The following is an 18,580-nucleotide window of genomic DNA, read 5'->3' as shown; positions in this document are numbered from 1 at the left end:
GAGAGCTCCAGGACAGTCAGGGCTATCACACAGAAAAACCAAAAGTAAAAAAAAAAAAGAAAGAAAGAAAGAAAAAAGAAGACGAAAAAGAAAAGAAACAAAAATTGGTTTTCATTGTTGCACTGCAACTTTTATACAAATTAAGACTCAAGAAATAAAGAAATCTCACATGTCTCAGGAAGTTCCTGAAACTTGTAAGATTTACAAGACCCCCTACCCCATATTATATAAACAATAATGGCTACTAGGGAAAGGAGACTGGCCAGCAATGCTGCCTACAAGCTCTGCAGGGAGCTCCAGGGTGCAGTTTCTGTGAGATATCACCCAGACTCGTGTGGGCTTCTCAGTGATGTAGCCACCCTTGAGTCATCCATGTTCCTGTGAGTAACCCCTCACCCAAACTCCCGTAAATAACCCCAATAAAGTCAATGGTTCACCAAGTTGGACTTTTGTGGGCTAATTTGGTCTTTCATTGGTTTCCTTTCTGGGATGAGTAATGCTTTCTATCTTTCTAGGAAACTCATACAACATGAAAAATAGCCCAGCCACCAAGTATAGTCATGAGGTGGGTAAGACCTAAAGGTTGAGGCTACAGAGAGAGTAGTAGGCAGCCATTCCTGCACAGGCCAAGATACTGATGTCCTTATATTTATACAAAATGATGGATCCACCACTGATTTTTTTTTCTTACATGATGACCATTATTGTGTGTGCTGCGAGGAAAAATGAGTCACTCTGAACTCTGCTGATAAAAGAGGTAAAAGACATTCCAAGGCTTTGATTCAGTTTTCTCTTCAAACTAAGACTCTTAGGAAATCAAGGTCAGATGAATTATAGGCGTTGTGACTACCACTATGCCAGAACACGGGATTTAAAAACCAAGGTATGAGGAGAAACTCAGTCATCAGAAGCAAGGGTGAAGGTGTCAGTCTCAGCAGCTGCTCACATGACCTCAGTTAGTTGGATGAAGCAAGAGACAAAGCCCTTAGGATAACACAAGACTCTCCCCAGGGAACAGCGGGATCATGACGGATGGCCATCACAGCCATTACTCAGATTAGCTGTGAAGCCAGAAGAACTCTATACTCCTTTGTAAGACAAGACATGCTGTAATTTGAATGTCCGTTAAATCAAGCTGAGGATATTACCTTTGGGAAGTGACCAGATTATCATGGTGGAATTCAGTTAACACCCTTGTAAAGGAGACACCGGAGAGACTGCCATATCTTCTACCACAGGAGCACACATAGAAGGTGCCACCCATTAGCCAGGGTATGAGCTCTCTCCGGGCATCAGATCCACCAGTGCTTTGATGCTGCATTTTCACGCACCGGGAATTTAAATAATGAATCCTGTTATTTACAGCCCCTGGGTGTGTGGACTAAAACAAGATGATTCCGTGTTTTCCAGTGGTGCTGCTTTGGTTCCACTATCTGTAGCATTTGCTTTGCTTTTTTTTTTTTTTTTTTTTTTTTTCTTAGCTCAGGTCCTCTAGCAGAGTTTCACTGATGCCACACTGTTCATGTTTAGTTCAGGTTGTTGAATGAAAGAGTAAAATCAAACAAGTTGGAAAGTCTGCATGGGCCCACAGTAAGAAACACTCATACAGCCGGGCAGTGGTGGCGCACGCATTTAATCCCAGCACTCGGGAAGCAGAGGCAGGCGGATCTTTGTGAGCTCGAGGCCAACCTGGTCTACAAGAGCTAGTTCCGGGACAGGCTCCAAAGCTACACAGAGAACCCTGTCTTGAAAAACAAACAAACAAACAAACAAAAAAGAAAGAAACAATTATACCATGGCATAGGGAAGGTAAGGGTCGGGAAGGACATTTAGGGGTCTCTTTCTCTCTCATCCCTCTGTTGCTCCCCACATATCCTCCACCCTTGAGATAAAGGTATACTGGGTAAGCCAGTGAGACCTTGAAAAGAAAGCAGGACATTCAGCTGCATTCTGGTATCTCAGAGTTTGTTTCATAGCACCCAGATGAGGGACAGCTCAGTCCGAGTCTCACCAGCTAAGGGACGAACAGCTAAGGCCACCCTACAAGGCTTTTGGTACCTTCACCATTAAACCTGGTTCAGTAGGTAGAAAAAGACACAATGGAGCACTTCAAGACTCTATCCTATGTGTCTCCTTGGCTGATTTTAATCCCTATCTTCAACCATCCCTGTGAACTAGTTCTCAGTAAGTTTTGAGTCCTCTAGCAGGAGTCCTGAAGCTGTAGCAACTGAACGGGGGTTCTCAGATGCAAGGACTACCTTGTGGAGACTGTCTTCTTCATGTGGATTAGTTCTAAACTCCAACAAAAAATAACTCTCAAATGTTCCTGAGATGCATCTATATGGAGACTGGAGAGATGACTAGGTGGTTAAGAGCTCTTCCAGAAATCCTGAGTTCCCAGCAACCCCATGGTGGCTCCCAACCATCTATAGTGGGATCTGATGCCCTCTTCAGGCATGCAGGTATTTATGCAGACAGAGCACTCATATATAAAAAGTACATAAACAAATAAAACTAAAGAAGGAAAAAGAGGAGGAGGGAGGAGAAGAAGAAGAAGAAGAAGAAGAAGAAGAAGAAGAAGAAGAAGGAAAAAGAAAGAAAGAAAGAAAGAAAGAAAGAAAGAAAGATTTCTATATGGGCTTCTCCTGGCCCTATGAGGAAGTGAGATGGGATTGACACTGCCTCTGTGTTCTACATGATTGGCTGATCCAGCCCCGTCATCCAGGCCCTTCCTACACATGTAGGAATTGTGTAGATGCAGTATGAACACACACCAGCTAGATATAGGGAGTTACATATCAGGCATATTAGCACTGAGGTCACACCACCTTTGGCTTCTGCAGCCCTTGGCTTCCTCCTCCCACTAGAACCTATTTTCTAAGAGGCCACCTCAGTTTGCAGAAGCCAGGCCAGGCTGGCCATGGTGCACAGCCTACTTACAGCCCTTCTGGCCCTCAAGATGAAGCTATGGCAGGCTGTAATACATCCCTCCCTTCCCAGTTCCCTGAGACTGCCTATCTTCCTCAGCCAGACCCCTTCCTCAGTGTCCCCAAGTGTGTACCCAGCTTCTAAGGCTCCCATCTATCCATCTGCTATAACCTAACCTCTTCTTAATTGACATCTCCTATGGCAATTGATCCATCCAAGTGAACTAATGTCACTATCATCTCTGGGGCACCATTTTCAATGGGGCTAAAAAGAGCCCGAGTTTCCTGAAGCAGAAGCTGGAAGAAAGTCATCTTCTGAGAGATGGTGAGTGGAAAACTCGGTGTTGTCGTGACTAGGTTATTGTAACCAATAGGAGAAGGCCAGCTGGGAACACAGTGCTTGGTGGTGAAGCATGCTAATTAATGATAGCTAAATAAAAGGCTGGAGAGATGGCTCAGCGGTTAAGAGCACTAACTCTTCTTCCAGAGGTCCTGAGTTCAATTCCCAGCAACCACATGGTGCCTCACAACCATTTGTAATGAGATCTGGTGCCCTCTTTTGGGATGCAGGTACACATGCAGGCAGAATACTGTATACATAATAAATAAATCTTTAAAAAAAAATAAATAAAAGGCACCGGTTTAGAGACAGTGGGTTCCAAAGGTCTTAACTATAAGACACAACCACTGGTTATTAATATTGCCCTCCAGTATGAACACTGGCCATGCATGAAAGGGCTTGGTGTTGGCCTTGTCAACACCCCCGACATTGTCCCCAGAGCAATCTCTGGGATTGAACCCAAACCAGCAAAGCACCCATCAGGCTCTGCCACAGCCCCAGACCGGCCTGACAGAGGGAGCTGCAGGACAGCAGGGCAGCCTGAGCTGTAATCACCCAGCACTGAGAGGGCTCATGGCAAGGGCCACCTGCTGGCTGTCATCTTCCTGCTCCTGTGGGGAGCCAGATTGAGTTCAGGGATAGCAGCCCTGTAGGCTCTAGCTGGCAGAAGACTTCAGTGCTTTAAATCCGATAGCCCTGGGGAATGACATCAGCCGGCTGTTGGCCAGGACATTCAGTCCTTGGCCTGACATCTGAGTCAGAGGACTTCGACTAGCTTGGCTGAGCTTGTGAAGGTCTGCAGCTAACGAGGCCCACAGTACAGCCATAGCTGGGGATGGCCAGCTAGTTCAGTGTGTTCTCAGCCTGCTGTGTGTGGCTGTCTTTAGCCAGTAATAATCACAGCTGTGCCATAGCTCATCACAGGTGGGGCCAAATTCCGAGTGAATGGCAAGGCTGTGTCTACCCCACTTTTTCATGGTTGGTGATTAGCCTCACGGTCCTGGCGGTACAAGCATGTTCCACACGGAGTCCACGCCTTTCCTACAGCCCATTGTCTGCATGAACTCCCCTGAGCTGCGCTGTGAAGGAAATACTGTTTTACCATTATGAGAGCCGTTTTTCTTTCCAATTTTTAGATAGGGGAAAATGAAGGTCAGGATTTAAGACATGCAGCTGTAAGCTATAAGCTCCTCTGCTGCTTAAGGTCATGGCCAGCCCCCACCACCACCACATCAGAGTGCCTGAGCTACCTCCATCCCTGTCTCCCGCTAGCCAGGGAATAATGACCCAGGGGAGAAGAACCCAATCCTGAGAAGAGACCACAAGCAAATGGGGTTAGGAGAGGTGGGAAACGTGCTTGGCCCACACAGGCTGACAAAGAAGCCTGATGCCAAGCAGGTGGCGTGATGTCTGGCACCAGTCAAAGGACTGAGGTCAGAGAGCTTGCTAGGGACAGCTCCACCCGAGCCTTCACATCCCCCAAGGACAGAGAGGAGTGAATTTCATGAGCTGATATATCCTTGGTGCCATAGAATGAGTTCCAAGGCCTGCTGAGTTCCCAGCGCGCACATCAAAGGTGAAACTCTAGAAACACAGGCGTTTATTCCTTTTGCAGCTAGCACAGAATTCTAGTCTCAACGGGGAAAGACAAAATGTCCTGATGAGGGAGGAAGGAGAAGAGCACGGGCTCTGGAAATTATCTGAAATGGAGCATTCTCTGCAGAAGTTTAGCTTGACAGTATTGATTTGCTAAATCAATACTAAGAGCTGCATGCTGCTTAATGTCGGGCAGTCTGAGAAATGTATCATTCCTCATGGTGGCCATTAGGGAAGCTTCGTAGAGTGTGCTTGTACACACCCGGGGTGTAGCCTATGCCATCCTAACTGGTGTTTACCCTCACTGAAAACGTTACTGCACATCACAATAATGTATTTATTTGTTTTTGTTTTATTTATTTTTTTATTGGTTTGGTTTTTTTTTTTAAGACAGGGTTTCTCTATGTAGCCCTGGATGTCCTGGATGTCGCTCTGTAGAGCAGGCTGGCCTCAAACTCAGAGATCCGCCTGCCTCTGCTGTCTTAATGCTGGGATTAAAGGTGTGCGCCACCACTGCCTGGTTTACAATAATTTACTTTCTTTAAAAAAATAAAAATTCAACAGGCAATGGTGGTGCACACACCTTTAATCCCAGCATTCGGGAGGCAGAGGCAAACAGATGTCTGTGAGTTCAAGGCCAGCCTGCTCTACAGAACAAGTACCAGGACAGGATCCAAAGCTACACAGGAGAAACCCTGTCTTAAACAACCAACAATAAGAGGAGAGAGAGAGAGAGACATAAAAATGCGCTTGTAGGGGTGGCTCACACTTTTAATCCCAGTACTCAGGAAGCAGAACCAGGTGGATCTCTGCGTTTGAGGCCAGCCTGGTCTACAGAACAAGTGCCAGGACAGCCAAGGCTACACAGAGAAACCCTGTCTAGAAAAGCCAAAAACCAAAACAAATAAAAAAGGGGGGGCATGACAAAAGACTGGATTCAAACAACACATGCCATATGAATGCCATGAACACACAGGACCTTCATGTTGGGGTAATTGCTCCAAATATTGAGGCATTTAGTTTCCTCACCATTTCCTAAGCATTATATTCCCACAAAGTACTTGGACATTTTCTCCCTTTCAAATAGTATGTTGGTATTGTTAAGCTCAGCTGTTGTGCAATTAGTTCAAACTCTGAGTTTGTAATTTAAGTCAATGGGGTTACATTATTGTAAACAGAGAATGAGGCGTGCAAATCAAGATGATTAGAATTAATGAGGAGGAGCACAGCTCGGAGTGAAAGGGTGGCTAAATCCTCTCCTCCACGGGAAGAATACTTTTCAAAAACAAACAAAAAACGAAAACAAAAACCTGAATCCGATACTTACAGATGGGTCCCACTTCTAGGAGATTGTCAAAAGAGCAGCAAGATGTGGTCCCCAGTGTAGCAACCACCTAGGAAGTAATAAAACAATCATTTTATCTCCCATGTTGCCATTTTTATAACCCAGCCCCGCTTCCACAGCCATTGCTAGTGGATAGCCCAGGCACAATGTTAATGAATGTTTATGTGGAGATGGAAACCCATGAATCTGTGTTTAATCTTTTGGTTAAAGTATTTTAGCAGAAAAAGAGAACAAACCTATGAACAACATTCTCATCTGTGGACTGGGGAGATGGCTCTGTGAAAGCAAAAGACCTGAGTTCAAATCCCTTGCTTCCAAATAAAACCTAGGCATGGCCCCGCATGCTTGTAACTCCAGCATCAGGAGACAGACACCAGTGGATACTGGGGACTTTCTAGTCAGTTGACTTGGCCAAAACAGTGGGCTTCATGTTCAGTGAGAGATCCTACCTAAAAAAAAATAATACAAGCGCTGGAGAGGGGGGTCAGCAGTTAAGAGCACTTGCTGCTCTTATAGAAGACACGGGTTTGAGTCCCAGTGATTCCCAGAACCCCCATGGCTGCTCACAATCATCCATAACTCCAGTTTCAGGGGATCCAGTGGGCACCATGGGCACCAGGCCACACATGACACACATACATATATGGAGGCAAAACATTCACATCATATTTATATATATATATATATATGTATATATATAGTGAGTGTTTTAAACATAATGTATGTGTATACATATATATGTATACTATGTGGTGTGAAAAGTCCTTCTGTATATGTGTTGCTTTTATTGGCTAATGAATAAAGAAACTGCTTGGATCTCTGACAGGGCAGAACAGAGCTAGGAAGGGAAAACTAAATTGAATGCTGGGAGAAAAAAGGCGGAGTCAGAGAGACGCCATGGAGCTGCCATGGAGCCGCCAGAGGGGAAAGACACGAGCTGCTAGTTGGAACCTTGCCGGTAGGCCACTAAGTTTGTGGTAAAATATAAAATAATAGAAATGGGTTAACCAAAGATATAAGAGCTAGCTAGCAATATGCTTACATGATTGGTAAAGCAGCGATTTAAATAATATTGTTTCTGTGTGATTATTTCAGGTCTAAGCGACCAGGAACGAATGAGCAGTCTCCCCCAACAACTATTATTCTATATACTTTTTTTGGTATTTGAGATAAATAAGAAAAATAAATAAAATTCATTGGTTCACTATTTTGGATTTTGATAATGTTCTTTCTTTGATCTGTCATGGGTTCCCAATCTAGAGTGAGTAGATGCTTGTTCAAGTGTCCCCATAAATAGTAACACACACCACACACACACACACACACACACACACACTCAACCATAAATATACACCAGTCTGAGCTCTGCCCTATGAGGCTAGGAAGTGCTGATTTTGGCGGATGAACCCACATTTGTCCTATGGTTTTCAGGGAATGGTTCCTTGAATAGAGATGAAGGAATTCAGTCATGTGAATTCCTATGTGTTACTTCATCAGCTTTACCTACTAGAGATAAGAACATAGTTCCCATAGAATCAAGAGTTTAGATATTTTCACCTATTTTTGGTGTGTGTCTGAGTGTGCGTGTATGTATACAAAGCACAGAGCAAGCACATCAGAGGTGACACACACTGAGGCCAGCTGGGGTGTGTGGACGTGTGGACCCACACATCAGAACATTGTTCAAGAGTGTGCCTCAATGTCCTTACTCTGGGACTTTTCTTATCCAGAATTCCATTGTTCTCAAAAATTTGCTTCAGGACTAGAGAGATGGCTCAGTGGTTAAGAGTACTGACTGCTCTTCCAGAGGACCTGGGTTCAATTCCCAGCACCCACATGGCAGCTAACAACTGTCTGTAACTCCAAGATCTGACACCATCACACAGAGATACATGCAGGCAAAATACCAATGTATGTAAAATATAAATAAATTATATTTTTAAAAAAATCAAAGATTTGCTTCAACCTTCAAAAGCTCCGTGAGAAAGTACTACTGGTGCTGGCCGTGACACTAAAGAGTGTTCTGAGAAAACATGGAGTACTGTGAGTCATGCAATGTGAAATAAAACCTGGAATTCACTGTAGAATCCATCCTCTCAGTACCTTGTGCTGCTGGTACCCATGGTGTTCATTTGTGTGACTGTCTCTTTTTCTAGGCCCACAATGTTCTTAAAACCAGGTCTTTACGTTGGTGGGAATTTGTACCTTGCTAGACTTGGAATGGATGCTAAAATGTATTTGCTGAACTGACACGTTCCAAATGACAAGAAAAAGTCTTGTTTATGAAAGCCAAGGGCCAGCTGGATTCATAGAGGCCCTGCTGTCGGGAGAGTGAACTTTCTCCTCAGGCTTGACGGAAACATGAAATTTCGTGCATCCTTGTGTTCAGCACACGTCAAATGTCAAGGGTGCAAAACTGTTCAAGTCTCTCCAGAAATAGTGTCACAAAAAGCTATTTGAACAAAGTTTGCACCCTTGTGTCAAGTCCCCTGCTCCAATAATATCAGCTACACCGCAGGACCCAAGTGTTACTTCGGCAGATCAGAAATTCAGGCATAGTTATCTGGAACGGCCTTTCTGTCTCCATTACACAGATGACCACCTCTCTTTGTTCTGAAAGCCAAACCTACCTCTCGGCAAGATTCTACCGTCTTGCCAGGTAACCCGGCATCTGTGGGTCACTCACCCGACTGCCTGGGCCCTGCTACTCACAGAGAGGCCTGGGTTGGTGGAGATACTTGGCACTATTTCTCCTGGGTAGTACCTTTGAGTACTACGGGGGACTGACTACCACAGACCAGAGTTTTTCTGTTCCCAGTTGTAGGAGAGAGAGGCAAGGCAGGTGCTGGCTAGTCTCTGACAGCCTCTCTATCAGTCTTCTGTATCCACAAAGATCAGCTCCTAACAGACCTGGCCTCAGGCTCAGCAGAGGCAAGCATTTAAATACAGGCTTTGCAATTATGTGTGTCTCTGGTGACTCAGCAGATGATGAAGTCACCCCCCTGAAGGTAGCTTGTTATCTTATTCACAGCCCCAGGGAAGAGGAGCCTGTTGTGCTGTGGGGTGGACTATAGGGAACACGTGCAGAAACTCCAGGACCTGTTGGAGGTGGGGGGCATGCAGCCTTTCCCTTGGTGCTCATGGGAAGTTGCAGTCAAGGCAGGCAAAGAGAAGCTGCTTTGACTAATTTTTAGAGGCTCAGGCTGCCTTTAATTATTTGGAACCTGGCTGTTTCAGAGGTAAACAGGAAGACAGCACCCTGAAGAAAGAACCTCACTGAGGCTCTTCCTTGGCTAGTGCGCATATAAATAGCATATGAATATTGGATTTGCCACTCCGTCTTTGATTCAGAAGAGGAAGGCTCTCTAGGGACATCATTGCATCAGAAAAGCAATAAAGGCTGTGAGCGGTGACACAGGCTGCTATTCTAGCTTTTAGGGGTGGAGGCAGTGACATCTCAAGTTTGAGGTCAGTTTGAACTATGTAGGAAAACCATCTCAGGGCAGGGAAGAGAGCTCAGCAAGTAAAGATTCTTGCCACCCAGCTTGATGACCTAGGCTTGGTTTCCGGGGCCCATGTGGTGGAAGGAGAGAGTTGCTTCCTTCAAGGTATCCTCTGGCCTCCACATATACAAAAAACAAGTGCCTTTCTTTCTTTCTTTCTTTCTTTCTTTCTTTCTTTCTTTCTTTCTTTTCTTCTTTCTTTCTTTCTTTACAAAAAAAACAAAAACAAAAATCAAATAAGAGAGAGAAAGAGAGCCCTGGGTATGAAGCTCAGTTGTATTGCCTTGCTGGACTGCTTACCAGGCCCCATCTTCCTCACTCACAATGTAAAATAATGGACACAGGACTTGTCCAGTGTGCAAGGTACCAGTGGGCTTCCAAGCTCTCTGTTTCCAGGCTTTCCTGGAGCCTCAGACTCCTCTAAATCTCAACCTGGTGTCTTCACTTCATGCATTCAACCTTCTCCACCCTTGCCTCATTTGTACCAGGTGAGTCACACCATGAGCCCCAGGCACACACGTGTGGCTTTTCTCTGGTATCTGTAACCTCATCCTGATATTTAACTGAATATTAAAATGACTTGCTTTAGGTACCTGAATAGCTAGGTCAGTTCATCATAGGACTTTTAAAATGCTTCATCTGTGTTATTCTGGGTAAAACTGCAGTTTCAGTAAAAAAACAGATTGACTCGAGACATTAATAGTGCGTTATCGCCTCCATTTGTGTCTCTTAGAGATGACGTGACTGCCATGGAGCAGTTGCTGAAGCTTCATCTCATTTTCTCATCTAAACACTAATTGGCCTAAGTACAATAATTTCTGCTGTTAAATTCAGACATGCTAAACATTTGCTTGTTAAAATCAGCTTTTATCTATTACTGGGTGCACAAAGAATACAGAGGATGATTTCTGCCAAATATGATTACTGCTTATCACCTGAGATGAGCTTTTGGTCAACATAAATGTTCGTTCTTTGATATGCACACAAAGTATTGATTTATTTATAATGAGCTTGAAACAACGGCGCACAAACAATCACATTCTGGAAGGAGCCTTGCTGGAGAATAAGAAATGAGTGACTGTTTTTAAGGCTTCGCTGGTGAAGTCTGGTTGCTCATCACAATGGCCTGTAATCGTCCAAGAGCGCGTGGCCAGGGACAGACCAATGGTGATACCACTAGCCACACCTTTGGGACACAGTGGTCCCGAGTGCTTGCCACAGACCCCTGTCCACTTGAACTGCGGAGGAGTTGTGAACGAGCAGGGAGATCTAAGATGGCGAGGCATCAGGGGGCTCCATGGACAGTGTTCTAATGGCTTGTCCGCGTGCCACAGAGCTACAAGTCAGCCTGTCCTAATTCTTAGAAGCCATATTAAAGCTAGCACCTGCTCTGCTCCAGGCTCTGATTACCCCGGCTCAGCAGCGCTCAGTGACGCTAACCTGATTTCAGTGTGCTCTGCAGAGCCCTAATCACATTTGTGCAGCAGGAGGGGGCAGGAGCCAGAGCAAGCCTCTATCTTCAGAGCCTGGGGCCTTTCTGCTAGTGACGGAGCCTGGGTGACCTCCTCCCCTGCTGTCCCCACCCCACCAGCCCTTTTCCCTCACGTACGTGCCTTGCGGGCATTGCCCTTTGCTGATGTTATTAGGTTGGCTTTATTGGAGAAGCAAACTATCATGAAGAAAATAGAAAGAGAGACGCTTTATTGTAGGACTCTGGTCCATGGAAGGACAGAGTCGGTGATCTTAGGCAGATCAGACTCTGCCAAATATGCCTCTTATTCTCACTAGTGGGTATCCAGCTTGAGGGGCCTGCAACTCTTGACATATACTGAAGGTTACACACCTGTAACACATGCAAATACTTCTGACCGCCACAGAGCATTAGGGAACTAAGGCAAAGCCTAGCTCCTACTCATTCTTCGTCTGGGGCAGGAGGCTGTGTCCTAGGTGAACAGTCCCAAGCTTGCACCTTGAAATAGCAAAGCATTTGCACTGTCTCAAATATCCTGTGCTCGTTCACACTGATGAATGTTGTCAGTCCTCATTCCTTTAACAAAAAAATGCAATGCACCATGAATCCCTGCCTGTCCAACCTCTAAGATATAGTTGCTATAGTGTTGCTTAGCAACAAGGCATTATTGATCCTCTTCTGCATTGATGTGAGAGTTCCTTCTGTGTGCTGTGATTACCATTAACGAATAAAGAAAACTGCTTTGGACCTATAAGAGGGCAGAACTCAGGTAGATTGGTGGGGGCGGGGGGAACTAAACTGAATTCTGGGAGAAAGAAGGGCGGAGTCAGAGAGAAGTCATGTAGCCCCATTGGAGAAAGACGCTGAAACTTTAGCCAGTAAGCCACAGGCAGGTGGTGATACACAGATTAATAGAAATGGGTAAAATTAATATGTAAGAGTTAGCCAATAAGAAGCTAGGAAACAAACAAGCGGCCTCCTTCAACATTGCATCTTCTCCTCTTGTCTGTATTTGTAGTTATCATGAAATGGTGCAAAGACCAGGCATATCTATTATCTTTGCCGTGAAAAACCATTCCAAGAGGAAACAGATGATGGTTGGTCAGATACCCTCAGGGTTGGTAAAGGTACACTGAGATACAAGCATTTGTCAAATGTTTGAATGCTTGAATGAACTGTGGCACTTTCCTTTGTGCCAGTGTGTAGGACTGGTGATATCTGTGACTTCTGTCTGCAAAACGGCGAGGTTCTTTCTCCTCGAATATTTTCTCCAGTTCGGTTCATTAAAGCACAGTTCAAAAAAATTGCATATTGTTTCTCTCTCCCCTCCTGGATGAAAATAAAATTTGACTCTACTTCCATGAACTGTGCAGTCTTCACTCCAGTGCTTGTGTTTCTCCTTATTTGGTTTCTCCAACTGAGCACACGAATACAGTTGACCCTCTGTATCTGAGGTTTGATTTGAGGTTGAGTTCTAACAACTTGACACTGCTTAGGTGGCCAAGAATCTGAGAGTAAATAGGCCACGGACCTAGGAGAAAAACCAAACACTGCTGCTCTGTGACACGAACATATCAATACAGTGAGCCCTAATGACATCCTGCTCTACTCATAGATCACTGTTTCGCTCAGTCCTCATCAGAGAAGCTTCCTCCTGCAGTAGATAGGAGCTAACACAACTGGACAGTGTGAAGAGAGTGGGAGAACTTGGGACACTCAGCTCTAAAAGGGAGGTATTCAGCCAATCCCTCCCCTATACACAAGAGAAGGCAAAAAGGTTGTAAGAGCCAGAGAGGATGAACTGCACTAAAGACACAGTGTCTTCCAGAAACAACAGGACTAATGCACATAAGAACTCACAGGCAGCATGCACAGGGCTGCACAGGGTTACACTAGACAGGGTCCCCGTACTGGGCTGGGGAAGCACACAGGAACTTCCACCCACGGCTAATGATCTAGCTCTAAATAACAACTGCTTGCAATGGGAAAATTAGTCTCACTGGGCATGCAAACCGCACTTAAGGCCAGGCATATGCGCAGCAGGAGATGGCCAGCGCAAAATCAACTCAAAAGTGTTTTTGAAGTTTTTTGTTTTGTTTTGTTTTTTTTTTTTGTCTCATCTTGCTTTATGTTGACTCTTTTTTTCTTTCTTGTACATTGTGGCTTCTAATTTTGTGGTTTGATGGTATGTGTGTGTAAGTATTTCTTGTGATCTTTCTTTGTTTCTCATTTCTTTTTTCAAATTTTATTAACAGTAGTAATTTTTTTGTTTTTTTTTTGTTTTTGTTTTTTGTTTTCAAAACAGGACTTTTCTGTAGCTTTGGTGCCTGCCCTGGTACTCCCTCTGTAGACCAGTCTGGCCTCAGACTCACAGAGATCCACCTGTCTCTGCAACCCGAGTGCTGGAAATAAAGGTGTGCATCACCACCACCTGGCCCTTCTTTTTTGTTTGTTAGCTTGTTCATTTTATTTTATTTTTGTTTTTATTATTATTATTATTTGTCTGCTTGTTTTCTTAAGAGAAACAATGTGTGGGGTTGGAAAGGTGAGGAGGTAGGGGAACTGGGAGGAGATGAGAGAGGGGAAGCCATGATTAGAATATATTGTACAAAAATAACTATTTCCAATAAGAAGAGAAATTTTAAAAGTATTAGGAAAACATCCAGAAAGTTCTAAAAAGAAACACTTTTATTTGCTGGGCATGAAGTATCGTGTGCCAAATCATGAATAAAATGATGTGTAGGCATTTGCTTTAGACATCAGAAGCCCTTAAAATACATAGGAAGACACCAAGGTTATATGCGCATAGTGTGGGCTCTCATACAAGGCACCTGAGCATCCACAGGCATCCTGGAAACAATATCCTGTGGAGAGTGAAATACATCTGTATGCATAAACCTCTCATTTCTGTACATTTTCCACAAGCCCAATGTATATATTGAATGTAAACATTTTGTTCCAAAAAAATTAAACTGAGCCCAGCACTGCAGGAAATTTGAGAGTGTGCTGGTTAGTTTTTCGTCAACTTGACACAAGCAAGGGAATAGGGAACCTCAACTGAGAAAATGCTCCTATCAAATTAGCCTGTAAGCAAGTCTGTGGGGACATTTTCTTGATTAATGTGTGATGTGAGAGGGCCAAGCTCACTATGGGAATTGCTACCTCTGGGCAGAAGGTCTGGATTGTATAAGAAAGCCGAGCACACCACGAGAACAAGCCAGCAAGCGGGATTCCTCCATGGCCTCTGTTTTCCTTCCTGCCTCCAGGTTTCTGACTTGAGATCCTGCCCTGACTTCCCTTCAAATTGACTGTGATTGGGTTGTGTAAGTTAAATAAACAGTTTCAGCCCCAAGTTGCATTTGGTCAGTGTTTATCACTGCAACAGAAAACAAAATAGGACAGGGGATATTATACACCATCTAGACAGAAATCAGAAAGGCAGAAGCAAGTTTCTTCCTATCAATCATTGCTAGGAAGAACAGACGGACTGGGGAAATCGCTCAGTTGGTAAAGTATCTGCCATGCAAGCCTGAGGATTGGAATTTGATCCCCAGCGTCCATGTAAAAAAGTTGGGCGTGGCGGTATGCGCCTGTAATCCCAGAGCTTGGGGAGGGGGTGACAACAGGTGAGAGCCTGGAGCTCACTTCATCACCTAACCTAGCTCCAAGTTCAGGGAGGAACCCTGTCTCAGAAATTCAGACGGAGAATAACCGAAAAAGATATCCAACACTGACAGCTGTTTTCCACACGTCCACACACAAGGACACTTGTACACATACTACTGCATATACATACATACATGCACACGGACATGCATACACGACACCAAACACAAACAATCAAAAAAAAAAAGACTAGAAACTCTGGTATATGTTACAACATAGAAGAACCCTGAAGACCTTATGCTAAGTGAAAAATATCTTTCATGAAAAGAGGTATTTTAAGGTACTTGAAGCAACAAAATTCATAGACACACAAAATAGAAGCGATTTCCAGGAGCTTAAGGGAGTAGGCGTTACTATTTAATGGGCACAAAATTTCAGTCTTGTGAGAAGAAAGGAATTTGATGCATTGGCAAAGGGTAATGATTGCATATATACTAATCATTTGAACATTTGTTAGTTTAGTAAGTTGCCCACGCAGGTGCAGGGTTGCACAGAAAACTTGTAATATTAGCTTCTAGAGTAAAACAATAGCAATGATTATTTTGAAAGCTCATATTTCATAACAGACACCCAGATGGTTCCTGGCCTACAGTAGTGTGACTCCAAACTTTTCAAACTCATGGCAGTGTGGCAGTGATACACAGCCGAAACCTTAGGTCTAAGGTACTAAACAGCACTGAAAAACACATTTGGAAGTGGTTGATGTATTTTATACTATGTGTGTTTCCTCTAAATCAAAATTTTAAAAAAATTGACAGAGGATAAAGTGGGGACAACATAGCAATAACAAAAGAGTAACTTTTCATGATGCCAAAGGGTCAGTTCCCCCAAGGAAACAACAGCCCTTATTGGTATGCATCCCTCAACAAAATACAGGAATTAAAAATTGATAGCCCTGTACAAAGAAACAGATGAGCCAACCCTCGCAGTTAAAGACTCTTAATACTCTTCTACCAAGAATAGATAGATCCAAGAGACAGAAATTTGATAAAGATGTACTTGAATTCGAAAAGTACCATCAATCATTTGACCTAATTAAATCTGTGAAATACTTCACATAATGATCATAGAATATCTTCTTCACATGTTTACGTGGAACATTTACTAACGCAAGCCACTTTCTGGGTCATTAAACACATCTTAATAAATTTGAAAGAATAGATATTGTACAGGATACAGTCTTAAATTACAGTGGAGTTTAATGAGAAATCAGTGACCAAAATATAGCTAGATTACACCCCAAATTCTGAATAATCATAAAACCCATTTCTAAATGTCTTAAGAAATTCTCAAAAAAATACTAAAAGGTACTTCAGCTCATAGAAAATGACACTACGATTCAAGATAATTTATCACCAAGTGAAATTGCTTAGAGAGAGAGTTATAGCACTGAATGCATCTACTTGAATAAAGAAAATCTAAAATCTATAGCCCAAGTGATCACCTTAGAAAACTAGTAAAGGAAGAAAATTAAGTGCAAAGTGAACATAAGAAAATAAAAAGAAGTGTCAATAAACCAATGAAATGGAAAATAGTAAAAAGTTGATTCTTTGAAAAGATCAATAAATATGATGGCCTTCTAGCCATGTTAGCTAAAACAAAACAGTAAAGTCACAAATTACTAATATTAAAGTGGAAACTGGAATCATCACTGCTGATCTCATTGACACTGGAATGATGATAAAGAATATGATGGGCTCTAATCTCATAGACATTAAAGGAATAATAAGAAATATCATGGGCTCAGTGTCCACAAATTTAAAGACGCAAATGAAATGCATAAATTTCTTGAGAGACTTAATGTAAATCTTACATAAAGATAAATAGATAATCTCAGTAGAGCTGCATGTATTGAAATTGTGTCTGTAGTCAGTAACTTCCAAAAAAAAAAAAAAAACATAGCCCACCATGCCCAACTGGACTCCTTGGTTGCTCCACTGATCAACGTGATAATAGCCACGAGTCTCATGATCGATATTGACAATTGAATCTAAAGTTTATAACCAAGAGTCAAAAACCTCAAAAAGAAAACAAAATTATTTTTGAACAATAATATCAGAGTTCTGATTCCACCTTAGCCAACGTACTACAAACCTGCAATAACCAAGGCAGTGTGGTCCTCTAGAAAAAGAAAGAAAAGGCCAGACCAACAAACCAGAAATAGGTCTACACATGTAAGCCAAGCGTTGACAAAGGAGGAACGGTTGTTTAATGGAGGAAGTGTAATTTTTCAACAGACGACTCTGGAACAATGGCCCTTCACAACACACACACACACACACACACACACACACACACACACCCTCAAAGGACTCTAAACACATTTTCCTTCTTTCACAAAAATCAGCTGAAAGTAGATGATAAATTTGAGGATAAAGTAGAAAACTACAAAGCTCCTAGACTGTAACTCTGGAGAAAATCTATCTGGTCATGGTGTTGAATCAGTTGGCTGGAGTTCTTTTGTTCTGTTTATACAGAAATAATGTGTAGCCAAGGAGACAACCTTCAAGTTCTGCGCGCTTTTGTTCCCCTTGGTGTTTTGCAGCCATGAGTGATGGCAGCAAGCAGGTGGGAGCAGCAGCAGGTGGTACCTTCTAGTGTTACAGTCTTCATGCATGCCTTGGATATTGGGACTCTAAGCCCTGTACGTGCTCCAGCCCTTGTGTAAGCCTAGAAAGCTGGGATTTTTCAGCCCTTGGTTGTAATTAGGGTTGAAGTTTGTGGGCAGCGGGAGAATAAGGATTTCTCAGCTCTTGACAGCAACCAGTGTCACAGATCTTGTGTAGGCCAAGGAAGTTGGGATTCCTTAACCCCATACCCTGCCCAGTGCTACGTGCTAGCCCTGGGGCATCTGAGCCCTTTGGTCCTAAAGATCTGACAGTTCTCTGGAATTCCTCTGGCAACCAGGGCCTGCAGTTTTTCTTTTCTGACACCGTCTAGTCTTTTATCCTCCTTCCGTCTCAGCTGTCCACCCTCTCCTGCCGCCCCTCTTCTTGGGCCCTTCTTCAGCCCGCCCTAGCCGCTCTCAGACTCTTCATCTGATTCTTCCTCAGCTGTCAAGCAGCTGCCTTGCCTCTTTCACAGCCCGGCCTGCCAACTGCTCAGCTGCCACTGCCACTGCCACTCTGCTGCCTCTGCCACCATTGCTGCTCTGCTCTCTCTCTCTCTCTCTCTCTCTCTCTCTCTCTCTCTCTGCCGCTCGGCCACACTGCTGGAGGAAAAAAAAACCACTGGAGAGAATTCCTTTATTAGGCCTTAATATTGCAACTCCAGGGAAGGCAGCACAGGAGAGTACATGGGAGCCGATACACTTAGTGGTCTGGAAAACCTGGGAGCACAGCCTAAAGAGAGCATTTAGGCAGACACTGCCATTTGTTTTGGCCCCGCGTAGCTTGGTCTCTTAGCACCAATCACACCACTGAGACTTCAGTGGGATCAGTCACAGCCTTGCTGTTTTACCACGAGTCACAGTAGTTCCTTTGCTAGGCCGATGTAGGTGTGGTTTCCTTTTGGCCCAAGTGAAAATGGTTGCGGGGTTATATAGAGCTCATGGAAGCATGGGATAGCAAGAAGGCTGCCACAAACGGTTTCCATCAGCCCTTGCTGGAGTAGTCGGGGCAGTCAGCTGAGGCTGGCTGTGTTGTAGTTTTCCTAGGGTGTCTGTGAAATGTTCGCCATGGCTGGTGCTAGCGTAAGGGTAACTGACCACTTGACGGACGGTTCTGTTGCAGC

General features: G+C 43.8%; 1 protein-coding gene across 2 annotated transcripts in view; it reads right to left on the bottom strand.

The window, feature by feature from the left end:
* The window catches only part of Ddc (dopa decarboxylase), an 86,996-nt gene that overhangs the window by 26,309 nt on the left and 42,107 nt on the right, over positions 1-18,580 (bottom strand). For both annotated transcript variants that reach the window (XM_041669141.1, XM_041669142.1), the window contains exon 7: positions 6,191-6,257. In XM_041669141.1, the coding sequence (XP_041525075.1) occupies positions 6,191-6,257 (67 nt within the window). The remainder of the gene's footprint in view (positions 1-6,190; positions 6,258-18,580) is intronic.

This window comes from Microtus oregoni, unplaced genomic scaffold (assembly GCF_018167655.1).
Source record: "Microtus oregoni isolate MIOR12 unplaced genomic scaffold, Mior012 000019F_ref0000042, whole genome shotgun sequence".
In the NCBI taxonomy this organism is placed as follows: Eukaryota; Metazoa; Chordata; class Mammalia; order Rodentia; family Cricetidae; genus Microtus; species Microtus oregoni.
Note: the sequence above shows the minus strand (reverse complement) of the source record. Positions and strands in the feature narration are given on the sequence as shown.